General features: G+C 36.8%; 2 protein-coding genes across 2 annotated transcripts in view; one reads left to right on the top strand and one right to left on the bottom strand.

Moving 5' to 3' along the window:
- Positions 1-238: 238 nt before the first annotated feature.
- Positions 239-6,715, top strand: LOC107082451 (transcription termination factor 2, mitochondrial-like). Its single transcript, XM_015371137.1, has 2 exons — positions 239-265; positions 2,112-6,715. Exon 2 carries the CDS (start codon positions 2,141-2,143, stop codon positions 3,266-3,268), a length of 1,128 nt encoding a protein of 375 aa, XP_015226623.1. The 5' UTR covers positions 239-265; positions 2,112-2,140; the 3' UTR covers positions 3,269-6,715.
- A 1,091-nt stretch (positions 6,716-7,806) lies between these two features.
- LOC107082490 (dihydrofolate reductase-like) overlaps positions 7,807-12,282 on the bottom strand; it is a 5,006-nt gene continuing 530 nt past the window's right edge. The window contains exons 2-6 of the mRNA XM_015371199.1: positions 10,941-10,990; positions 10,748-10,853; positions 10,488-10,614; positions 9,498-9,613; positions 7,807-8,170 (exon numbers count right to left, since the gene is read on the bottom strand). Coding sequence (XP_015226685.1) covers positions 8,080-8,170; positions 9,498-9,613; positions 10,488-10,614; positions 10,748-10,853; positions 10,941-10,990 — 490 coding nt within the window. The 3' untranslated portion in view covers positions 7,807-8,079. The remainder of the gene's footprint in view (positions 8,171-9,497; positions 9,614-10,487; positions 10,615-10,747; positions 10,854-10,940; positions 10,991-12,282) is intronic.

The following is a 12,282-nucleotide window of genomic DNA, read 5'->3' as shown; positions in this document are numbered from 1 at the left end:
ACGGAATTTGGAGCAACATGATGATAAAGCAGCTGACTACAGGCAGCTGAAACAGATCAGCTGGTTACAACTTCACTATGAAAATCAAAGTTGACAGAAAATTGTTTTGCAAAAGCCATTGAAATTATAGTGTTAGGAGAAAGAAAGAAATTTAATTAGTTGTTATTCCTGCAGTACCCTGGACCACCTCTACATGTCGCTGTTCTGCACCTTACTAAAAATGTGTTTCATAACAAAACGTCACATCCTGTGACCGCTGCTAAAGGTAATTCATTTCAGTTTTGTGTTTTTTTCTCTATCATTTAAAACAGGAACGCTTCCAGCCAGTGAAGATAAATCAATATATTATTAAACGCATTGAATGGGGCATAAAATTGAGCCACTGGCTTCCTGCTGTGCACCGATTTTACTAATCCAGCTGTAGCTTCAAAGCTAGAATCCCAAAATTCGTGTTGTGTGTTAAATTAAAACCTCAATGTACAGGGATTTATTTTAATGTGACTTCAACGGTCTCGGTTTAATCAGACCAGACATTCCTGTTGCTTTCTACTCTCTTATTTGGTCTCCTCGCTGACCGTTTGATTCATTAAAGCTTCTATTAACTTTCACTGACATTACTTAATAAAGTGTAACAAAATAAACAGATAACAGATCATCACACATTGGTCTTTAAAATGCAGACACTATAGGTTTTTTGTTCAGGGTGATATGGGTTTGGTGTTACAGTAAAAAATGAATGAGGCATAGTATCCTTTAGTTAAAGTTTTATTGATTTATGTCCCAAAATAAGATGAGAAACTGCAGAGGTGACTTTAGTCTGCAGTGATTAAGTGGAGCAGAAATGTAGAGCTCCCACTGTCCTTTTTAATGTCACAATGGCAGCTAGATTCATGAAATAAAAAAGGTTATTCTACAGTGGCTGACATGTGCAAACATCCTGCAGATACATAAGTCAGACCAGAAAACACACTAAGGCTACATTCACACCACAGTCTGAAGAGACCCAAATCTGATTTTTTTTTTTTTTGCCCCTATGCAACCTGGATCTTATCTTTTCATGACAGTCTGAACAACACAGATTTGATTTTTTCCAATGCGACCCAGGCAGCTTGGCTTTGTGGTCCTGAATCTGATATGAATCTGATCTTTTCAAATGCGACCTATGTGTGAACAGCCAGGTGGCATTCATCCAACCTTAACGCCATTAATACCCGACAGTGGTCACTCTTCTGGAGAAGCAGCAAGAACAACAACAATGGTGGACGATAATGCGGAGATTAGTATTTCTGTTTAACCATCTTGGAAAGATTGAGTTTTTAATTTTGGGAATAATCGCTTTAATGTTCTCCAGCACTACCATCCATGCTTACTTCCGTAAACACAGAGCGCGCTTGCTTGTGAAGTCATTGCGTCCTCTACTGCGCATGCGGGACACTTATGTTGTATAAGTCCAGTTCACACAGGAGATCACATACAAGTCGCATAGATTTTGAAATGTGAACGGCAACGCAAAAAAATCGGATTTCCCCCCAAAAAATCGGAATTGAGCATCAAGGCCTGCGGTGTGAACTTAGCCTATGTGACACAAAATTCGACTAGCTAATCCAAAAGTTAGATTAACACACAAAACACATGCAAAAAGTAATTATGTAAAAAAGAAAAAAAAAACAGTACTACAAACCAATGTGTTTGGAGCAGAAATATTTTAATGATATGCCCAAAATGTAGGACAATTATAGGTAAGCAAGAAATTTGTAATATTCTGATGTTTAGGCCAAACTATAGTCCTTACAAGATCAGGGTAGATGCAGACCAGTAATTTTTTTGTGTTTTCTTTAACTTTGGTTCTTGGCGACTTATTCTTTCGTAAAGTACTGTTAGTGGACTAAAGACAAATATGTAAACATTTAAATAATAGCCAACCAAGTAAATATTTTCTTGTGACGAGTAGAAGCTCTACTGAGTTATGTCTTCTTTTGCCCAAGTTACATTGATTTCAGCTTTATCTAAAAACAAAGCAGAGCGATGATACAATCGGGACGTTTGATGATGACTGTTGCTGTTTCAGAAACCTAGTTTCCTGATTTTTATTCATTTCTCTTCTTACACAGCATCTGAGCAATCAGAGGACCTCGTCTCAATGTTGCGCTGGATTGCAGCATCCTTGTGCCTGCGATGTCAACATGTCCCACTTTTACCTTCAAACCTCAGGGCTTGTTCGACTCTCAGCTCTGTGGAGAACCAACAGACTGTGGAAGCTCTTTATGAGCTCTCTGTGGACATCCAGAAAGTTCGTAAACTTAAAGGATGGGTGCTACATCAAACTCCAGCCTACACTAAGGAGGTAGCTTGCCTGCTGAGAAACATGGGAGCCTCGAGCCCCATCATTGCTCATATCTTGGTCGTTCACCCTGAGGCTGTCCTCTGCAATCCAGAGCAGCTGCAGGCTCAGCAGCAGCTATGGATGTCTGTTTGTCGGAACCACAGAGAGCTGATTGGTATTATTGAGAAATTCCCAGCCTCCTTCTTCACCGCATCCAGTCACCATGAAAACCAACGGAACAACATTGCTTACTTCCAGAGCCTTAACCTCAACAAACGGATTATTACCAAACTGATGGCCAGTGCTCCACAGAGCTTCAGCAGGCCTGTAGAGCAGAACCAACTGATGGTCTGCACCCTCCAACAGGCCTACAGGGAGCTTGGTGGGGATGAAGCCAACATGAAAATATGGCTGCAGAAGCTGCTGAGTCAGAACCCATTTGTTCTATTAAAACCACCGGAGATGCTAAGACAGAATCTGATGTTCCTTAAAGACAAAGGGTTCACCACAGCAGAGCTCCTCCGACTTCTCTCCAAACTGAGGGGTTTTGTCACTGAGCTGAATCCGGACAGCATGTGTAGGACCCTGGCTTTCTCTCAGGAAACCATCGGCTGCTCTGATGCAGAGCTGAGGGAGATTATCCTCGAATGTCCAGCTCTTCTTTACTATCCAGAATCGACTTTGGCCGAGCGCTTTGAGGGCCTCCTCAGCTCTGGAATCAGCATGCCTCAAATCATAAAGACTCCAACTGTCCTGGAGCTGACCACGCAGATTGTAAAATACCGCATCCACCAACTGAAAATACGTGGTTATGATATTAGCACAGGTAGTCTAGACATCATAAACGGTACAAAGAAAGACTTTGAGATGAGCTTTGGGAAACTGCAGCTGCGCAGAGAGAGACCTCTTTTTAATCCTGTTGCTCCTCTAAAAGGAGATGACTAAGCAGATGATGGATTTATAAAAGTAGTAACTGATAATTAGTCTTTGCTTGTTGTTCTGATGAGGATTTTTAATGCGTGCCTCTATCATAATACTGTACTAAACTTAATGGTGCACTCATTTTTAAGGTTACGTTTGCATGATGGAAATTCAGCATAAAATATCTAAGGATGCCTTAAATATTTAACTGAAACAACCCCTGGTGGGAAATGTTCAAGTTTAAAATTGAACGTGGGTAAAAGAACTTCTAATGCAGTTTTCTTCACATTAATCGAAAGATTAACCTTAAGTATTGTGCTTTCTTTCCAACTGCTGCCAAACCTCCACAGGTTTCAGAATGTTAAGTTAATAATATCCAATTAAAATGTAATCACTGAGCCATGTGTCATTTTTGGTGTTATTTTGGGTTTTGTTAGGGATATGGGATAAATGAAATAGCTAAAGAAGTTGGAATAAGGTGGGGCGCCTTCGTCACTGTTAACAGGAAAGGGAATTTAACTTTAACATGGTTTTAGAGCCTCCGAACAGCAACCCTTTCTTTCTGTCAAGGAGCAATTTTTTTTTTACAGGAAGTAAAGCTTTATAAGTAAGTCTTAATAAAATCATATTAAAGCAACTTTTTAGCACAGTTGAGGGTCTTTTTTTGCCTGAAAGCGTCCCAATTTACACAGAAAATGATCCAATATTCTTACAGAAGCTTATTGATGTTGTGGTCCTTCTACACACTGCATGGAAATTAAACCAAATTTTTGTGGAGTTATTATTGATGTTTTCTTGTTCATTTTTACAAAATAATTCTTGAATGTTTTCTTTCAAAGACACCTGATAAGTGCTTGAAATCTCAGTGCATCCACCTGCTTTTGTCTCTTAAGCATGAGGTGCGAAATCTTTCACTTACATTACATATAAACTGTTGTGATGCTGTTTCCACCTGCTCTAGAAGCTGCTTAAAGTCAAATATGCCTCAAACTTTCCCTCTTTTAAACTTCCTCAGTGTCATAAAAATAACTGATTCTCCTACAAGTATTATGGAGTATTATTTGCTTCTTCCAGCAGAACAGGGTGATGTTTTACCGCAGGTAGCTACTGTAGTAGTAGAAAATGATACTTATTTTTTGACTTAGTCATGTGGTTTTTCCCAATTAAGCTTGACAGCAGTGTGCTGTTATTACACTGCAAATCTTTATTGGAAGAAATGAAGGGGAAAATGTGATGACAAAAAGAGAAAAGCAACCCCATCATGATGTCTAACAGTGTTTTTTTTTTTTTTTTTTGAATAAAGGCTGTCTTTTTTTCCAGATGGGAAAAATTTCACAGCTCATTAAAACATCACACCGTCACAATAACTTCTCATAAGAACTCTGCTTGACATAACAGCCTAATGACAGACGTGCTGAGTTGCTGTCAAATGTATTATTGAGCATAAATTAGGCTTTTCAGTCCATTTTATTTACAGCCGGAGTCTCATTTTTACGGGATTCTCTGCAACTCTTCCCCTGAGGGAGGAAATACAGCTCGGAGTTTTATTGTTGCTCTGCAGATGGAAGCACTTTATTATCAGCTACTAAAGTGCCGCTTAGTTATCACTTTAAATGGACTGGGAACATCAACATTTGAAAAGATTTGGGTCAGTAATAAATATTAGAATGCTTCCGAGCTTTAATTTCATCTGTATTTGAAAATCAAATGATTGTCAGGCCTTTCATCCAAAAGCCTTTATGCTCAGCTTTATTTGTGAAAGAATTTGATGTCCCAAAGCTTAAAATGCTTCTGAAAATCTTTTGAGTGAGGAAGGGATGCAGGGAAAGGCAAAAAAATATCATACTGTGCTTTGTCCATATCAGGAGGGCATGTTATAATGAATCTGCTGTGATGTTTGAGCCCATGAAAGCCCTTGAAACACAGGGAGACTTTTTAATGAGAGTGAGCTTCTCAGCTAATGAAGCCATGACTTTATGCCTCAAGGTTTCCTCGTGCCACAATAGGGGGGTCATGACTGAGACAGAGGATGTGTGCCTCCAGAGTTGTGCAGTTGTACTTTAACAACATCCTCTTCCCATCTGCTGCCTTCAGGATCACTCACTGTAGTCAGAGTGATAGCCAGCAGGCAGGTGATGCAACACTGAGAGCATCTGGTAATGAATCTGAGTTGAGCAGATGGATGTCTGACCAGAGTTCATTTTTCCTGACCATTCCCAACATTGAATGCCTGAGGGGCAACAACATTACCACCAGTACACTGTAGCTGAAGTCCTGAAGGTCTCTTATTTTTCAGCGGCTGTAATTCTAACTGACCGTGCTGCTTGGTTATGGTTTATGCCTTTCTTCAATGCAGAGTAATAAAAACAAGGAGTTAATCAGGATGAGTCAAGGTGAGATGAGACGAGCTTGGGGTATTTCTCACCCACCGTCCTTTCCTCCTTTTCAACAGCCGCCTCATTTCCTACTAAGCTGTTAAATTACTCAGACAAGCACGAAAGGAAATATGAGAGAAGGTGGAATTCTTTGTTATTTCAAGTGAGCCTGAATTAGTGCTTTTATGGGTCGTATCTCAGCAGAAACAGATGACGAATGCAATGATTTCCAACTGTAGTAAGTACACAGATGACCTTATTACCTGATTTATGCACTATGTGGGTTTCATATTTAAAGGGTCCTCTTCAAACACCATCTAAATGAGAAGAAATAAACCCTTTGCAGCGGAGAAATGTAAAAGCTATCTGACTCATTAAATTTGATTTCAAATTTCATGCACATCGTCACTCTCAAAGGCTGTATAAGGTTTTACTGCAAAGGATTTTTCATGGAAATTTTCTTTCTCTCTATATGTTCAATTAAAGTGTCTTAAAACCCACGTTTCATAAACAGGTCAATTTCAGGCATTCGATGACAAAAATAAAATAACATTTTATATTGAACACTGGCTCATTTCTTATTTGCTTATCTCTTCATGATGGATTTTAACATTTCATCAAACATTTATGCTCCTTTTTTATTGATTTTATTCTTCAGGGCAAGATAGACTTTTTCCAGCAAAATAAACTACTAGTATATTGCAGGACCAGATCTTTAAACAACTTGAATAGGGAGGGAGGGCATTGTAAGGTAAGCATCACCAATAATTTGATTTTGACTCCAGGAAGTGGGAAGGAACCAGCCCCCTACCTTCCAAACAGAACATCCCCCCTGCAAGTTGTACCACATAGAGGGTTCTTAGTGTTGCTTTTGTGTACGAAGAAAAAAGGCCCAATAATGAGACACAAGCCTGCGATTTCTGGATAAGTTATCAATTTCCTGTGGTTGTTGTTATCAAGATGTCTGTTTGAGTTTAAAGTCTGGTCATATTTGTCTTTTTATCACATACTAAGTGATTCTGTCTGCTGAAGTTAATAGTAACTTATTTAGAGCATCCCGTGTTGTAAATGTAGAGAAAATTTAGAGCCGAATTTGAAAAAAAAAAACAGGTTTTTTTTAGGCCAAAGCGGCCCAGAGGGCAAAGGAAAATGGAGAAATGTCACATTCAGGTGAATTATTTTTATTGTTATAAAAGTACACTTTTCATAAATGTACAATTACTATCATGTTACAGTTGAATTTTCATCATTGTTTTTATCACACAATGCTTAATAATTTCCTCATATATTAGGAAAATATTTTATCGGTTCACACAATAATAACAATAATAAAAGATTTTACATTATAACTTGATGTAAGTTTTTTTTTCTTGCCTGGGTCAAATCTCTATGCTTCTTTTTTTTATATATATATTACTGTTTTTATTTTTTTACTTATGGTTTACAGAAGGCTGTGGAGTGATTATCTCTTGCATTTCTTCAGATCAAACCAAAAAAAGCAGATGTGGACTTTTTTTGAAAATCAAATGAAACCCAGCCTAACACATTCCGCTAAAATTATTATTTGTTTTTATGAAAATGGATAAAAGTAATCACAAGCAAAATCCGACTTTCTGTCCTCACCCATGGCGCCATCTAGTGGCTCAAATGATCAAATACAACCTAAAGTTATTAATTTTATTTGGCCTAAAATCCAAATACATATTGTTTATGAATGTTTTCAATGTTCATTAAAAGCTTAATCAATATTTTTGAAGACATAGCTCTACGTAATGTTTGGATAATAAACAAAGTACAAAAAAATTAGATGTTGCACTTTTCTACCTAAAGTAAAGTAGAAATGGGAACATTTCTCCTTATCTATTTAAATTAGGCTGTGATAAGGAAGAAAAACAGTAATTATGCATATTACTCCCCAAAGTGGCACCTGCAGTGACGGTTTATATATTAGTAGATTTCAGGCGGACTTTTGTTTGTTTTTTTACACCAGCCAACAGATGGAAACATTGTAAGCACAGCTGCAGAATATTTATGTAGAAGATTAAAATAACTTGGAAAACCAAAAGACTGAAAGCTGAAGTCAAAAGGAGACCTTTCATAATACTAGAGGTTGTTGGAAAAAGAGTAGAAATATTTGATATATGTTTATTGTGTAAAAAAATTGGTTTATTTTCCTTTAGAGGGGGTGGTGGCCTAGTTGTTGGGGCATTGCGCTTGGATCCCAGAGGTTCAGAGTTCAAGCACTGCTCCCAGCGTTGATTTGTACTTGTGACAGTGTAATAACAATGAAGTTGAAGTCTTATTCTTCTTTCACTGCATATTAGGTTATTCCATCAGCTTTACAAGCTTTGGCAAAACCATTTTTTTTTTATTACTGACAAGTTTAGAATTTGACAGTATTCTCAAGTTCTCAACTTGGAAGGTAGAGATCTATTTCCCCAACCCTTCCTCCATCCCCCTCTACAGGGGCTCAGCAGTCGCTCTCTTGAAAACTTGGCACTTGAACTTGATCCCATTCTCCTCCTGAATTTCACTTGGTACATCAGGAAACCTTAAGGGAATCAAAAGGAGAGAAAAGAAGTTAGTCTGGAATGAGACCTAACCAAAACTATAACAGGCAACATAAATGGACAGATTAAAGTGGACTGTAATTTTAAGCATTATAAAAACCTGGGTATATTGGTATCCAAATAGTAAAGCCAGACTTCATGATTCAACAATAAGAAATAGAATGAGGGGAGAAAATATAAATAAGAGGTTTCCAGGAAAAAAAAAAAAAAAAACGGCTTACAGAAACCCCCTAAAGCAAATTTAGCCAATTCACATTTTGAAATCCTGCTGTTTATAGATTGTAATTTGCTGTGAATCTACCTGAGTCTTCTTCTGTATCAGTGATATTCATATTAGAGTGCAACACACCTACTAATTGCACATGAAAAAAAGGAAAAAAATGGCATGCGCAATTTAGAACTCCTTATTTTGAATTTTTGAAGGGCAGGCCCTATGTTTTTAAAAGAAAAACAATTAACAGGCAGTCAAACTGGACCTGGATGTTAACCAAAAAAATCTTAAAGGATTGTCTCCAGTCTTTATTTGTGGACCCTAAGCTCAAGCACAATTGTTATATAACAGATGGACAATGATCAAGGGTGCACTACACTGTACATGTCTGAGTAGTCTAAAAAAAACTAAATAAAGGTTTTTGGGTTGGCCTAGTTATATCCTAGACTTGATTATTTATAGGATCACTGAAGCTCAACCCTTCCAAAGGCCAGCCATGATCGAAAAACTCCAATTTAAGACAATGAAGACAATCTCTTAAGTAAAGTGGGCCAGAACTATACCACAGCAATGTAAAAAACATATGCGTGTTGCAAAAAAAAAAATCATACAAACTCAATAGCAGCATTTGTTGCTATTGAGTTTGTATATGATAATGTTTCAAATATGGTTAGGCTGTTTTCGGGGAAAAAAGGTTTTTCTTTTTACTAAGGTTATCTTTGTGTGATATAGAAATGTGTTGGAAAGATAGATTTTGACAGCATATAGCTCATGGTTTAAATGAAGCAAGGTTTTTCAGCATCTTGAAACAAAAATTCACTTTGAAGAACACCCGTTTACTAATTTGCAATTCAGATTTATCCTAATTATAACAACAAAGCTCTTCACTGCTTTGGTTTAGATCAGCAAATTCTTTTGAGCTGTACTCACAACTTGCTGACTCTTACTTTTTATTTCAGTGCCATAGGGGAGGAAAAAAGAAAACAAACTCTGCCATTAAATAGTTTAAATGCCCACAGGTTTCAAATGTGGCGCCTACGATTTCAGATAAAGAGAACACAGATTGCTGTGAGTTTTAGAATGAGACGAAAACATACGTGTCCTGTAATTTAAACAATTCTCTGTCAAACTCGGGGAAGAAGACATCGCAGTCAAAATCGGCCATCACGTCTGTCAGGTAAATCAGGTCACTCCACGGGTGCTTCAGTGCATCCTGGTTAAAAAAAGAAGACAGTAGAGCATCTGACCACAGTTAAATATTTGAATATATGTTATAAACAAGCGAAAATTGTGTTTTTTCTTCTTTTGTTGGTGTAAGATCAGTATTTAAATTTCCACTGAATAAAAAAATATTAAACTGCTGTAATACCAGCCAGTCAATGCTCATTGTTTTCTGAAGTCCATTCACTGATTTAAAGTTTCTCTTATTGTTCTGGTTGATTAGAAAGAATTTTGGCGAAGCTGGCAGTCATGTGAGGCCAAATAAACAATTCAACCGTTTATAGTAGGAAGGAATTTCTAGCATTGGAAGCCAAAACAAGCAGGAAGAGAAGTTGGATAAGTACATTCCTGAAGTAAATCCCACTTAATGAGTCCTTATTTTGCCAAGAATAAAATGGTCTTGGCAAGATAGTTTCCGAAAACAAAAATGACAAAACATAGATGAGAAAGAGACTCATCTATGTGAATTATTTGAAGTAAGCTATTCTCAATCTATTATTTTTTTTAATGTTATAATATGTAGAGTGCTATGTATTAATTTGTGGTGCTACAAAGTGAAGGTGCATTGATCTACCACAAGATGGTGCCATATATAATTTGAAGTTCCAGCATGGTGTGTAACACACTGTTAATAACTAATTACATTCATTGGAGTATTGTTCACAACAATAACAGCAACATCATAAAACTGTGCTGTTATTGAGCTATCTTTAAGAAGAGTATTAGTTTTTATCAAATTAATTATTTTCTGTTATATATATTCCTATTTTTATAAAAATAAAAAATAGATATATTCTATATACTTCAAAACTCTTCAATAACCAGAACTGGAAGTTGTTTCTAAGTTTCTGGATTGGTTGATTTACCTCATAGACCTGCGTCCCACCAATAATCCAGATGGTTTCTATTATGTCAGCGAGAGGGGGCTCAGTAGCCAGGCGCACAGCACTCTCTAAGTCTTGACACAAAAAGTGGGCATGATCTGGGACTGAGCTGTAAGAAAAGTAAACGCACATTTATAAACAAACGAAAAAGATGTAAAACTTATTTCTGGACTACAGTTGCATCTAAAGCTTCTATTGATTCAGATATTAGAATCTTGTTTTGTTTGTAAAATTATCCCCACCTCAGTGTCTTACTAAGCACGACATGCAGAGCGTTGGCCATTGGAAACGTATGTTCTGGGTGGGATTGCCAACACAGTCGCCCCCAAACCAGCAAATTCATGTTTCCTGTAGAAATTGCATCACAATCACGTATAAAATGTTTTAAATTAAATACTTAAAACTGTTTTTTCTGTGAGTAATGATGAACAGTACCTGGTCGTGACACTCGTGCGATGGTGTCCAGAAAGTACTTGAATTCAGACCTGTGGAAATCACAGTTCCAATATTTAATCACAAGAAACATTTACCTTTAACTGAAGTACAATAGGTTTTCTCATGGAACAAAAAATGAAAAAAATACAACAGAAGAAACCTATTACTGCATCTCCTTCACATGTAGGGCAGCACTTTAACACATGGAGCAGTTATAAAATAGATTATACAGTGCAGGAATCTTTTCCCTTTGAAACTTAAAATAAAAATAAATCGTCAGTGTTTACTGAATAACCAGTAGAGATTTTAAGCTAATCCAGAAGGATGCTAAGAGTCCACTTATAATTTCTACTATTGATTATTTTATTCAGTCTTCCATAACTGTTTACATTTTGCTTTCAGTTTTCCATTTATTGGTTATCGGAAAAAAAAAATCTACCGGTAAGTCATATTAACACTAAATTATATTGGAATTCTTGCTTCAAGCAGCATTTATTAATCCTTGCAAGGGAGGACATCCAGTCTTTGCCAATTATTCTGCCTGTTCTGCTCTTGGCAAGCTTTTTTTTTAACTGACTTAAAGTCAACAAAGACCTATGATTGTGTCTACACATTGAAAACAGTAAAATGTTGAATGAATCTTAAGTCTAAAGAAGCCTGGCCTCTAAAACATCTAACAGCAAAAACAGATTCAGAGGCATCAACAAGACTCACATCCAGCATTGTCTAGCAGGGGTTCTGCGCGAGCCAATATTTTGTGCAATTAAAGAAATAAAACATGCCCATAATCAGTTATTAATTAAACTCTATATAAATTATCAGTTACAAAATAACTGTATTTAGGTGATTAGTATTGAAGCTGCAGCAGCTTAACTTGTTTTCAGCAACTTTAATCGTCGGTTAAACTATCCAAGGAACTCTTAGCTTACATTTATAGCTTTCATTAAAACCCTACTGGTAAGATGTAAGGTTGTAGATGTTCCAGTCAGTATAATGTAGTGGCTTGGTTGAAGTTTTGGGGGAAATCAAAAACAAAAGAAAGAAAAAAACTTTTTAAAATATGAATATCTTCTTGGGGATGGGGATGGTGGTGGTCGGAGGATCTTCTTCCATCTGTGATGTCATAAAAATCCAAAATATCAATCAATTGTCAGACCCGAAACTGAGTGTCGCTGAAGAGTCCACATCTTTCAGACTTTATGATTTAAACGAAAAGAAAAAAAAAAAAAAAATGATCCTTTCTAACACAAAAAGGCTTTTGATCCAAAACTTCTAAAGCAGGAAGCTTTTCTATATATGGATGATTAGGAATCATATAAAAATCTCACAGTTGAAGGAGTTT

This window comes from Cyprinodon variegatus, unplaced genomic scaffold (genome assembly GCF_000732505.1).
Source record: "Cyprinodon variegatus isolate N-32 unplaced genomic scaffold, C_variegatus-1.0 Scaffold54, whole genome shotgun sequence".
Taxonomy (NCBI): Eukaryota; Metazoa; Chordata; class Actinopteri; order Cyprinodontiformes; family Cyprinodontidae; genus Cyprinodon; species Cyprinodon variegatus.
Note: the sequence above shows the minus strand (reverse complement) of the source record. Positions and strands in the feature narration are given on the sequence as shown.

Bases quoted from the DNA above. Each gene is read 5' to 3' on its own strand.
- LOC107082451 (XM_015371137.1), top strand. From the start codon at position 2,141: ATGTTGCGCTGGATTGCAGCATCCTTGTGCCTGCGATGTCAACATGTC.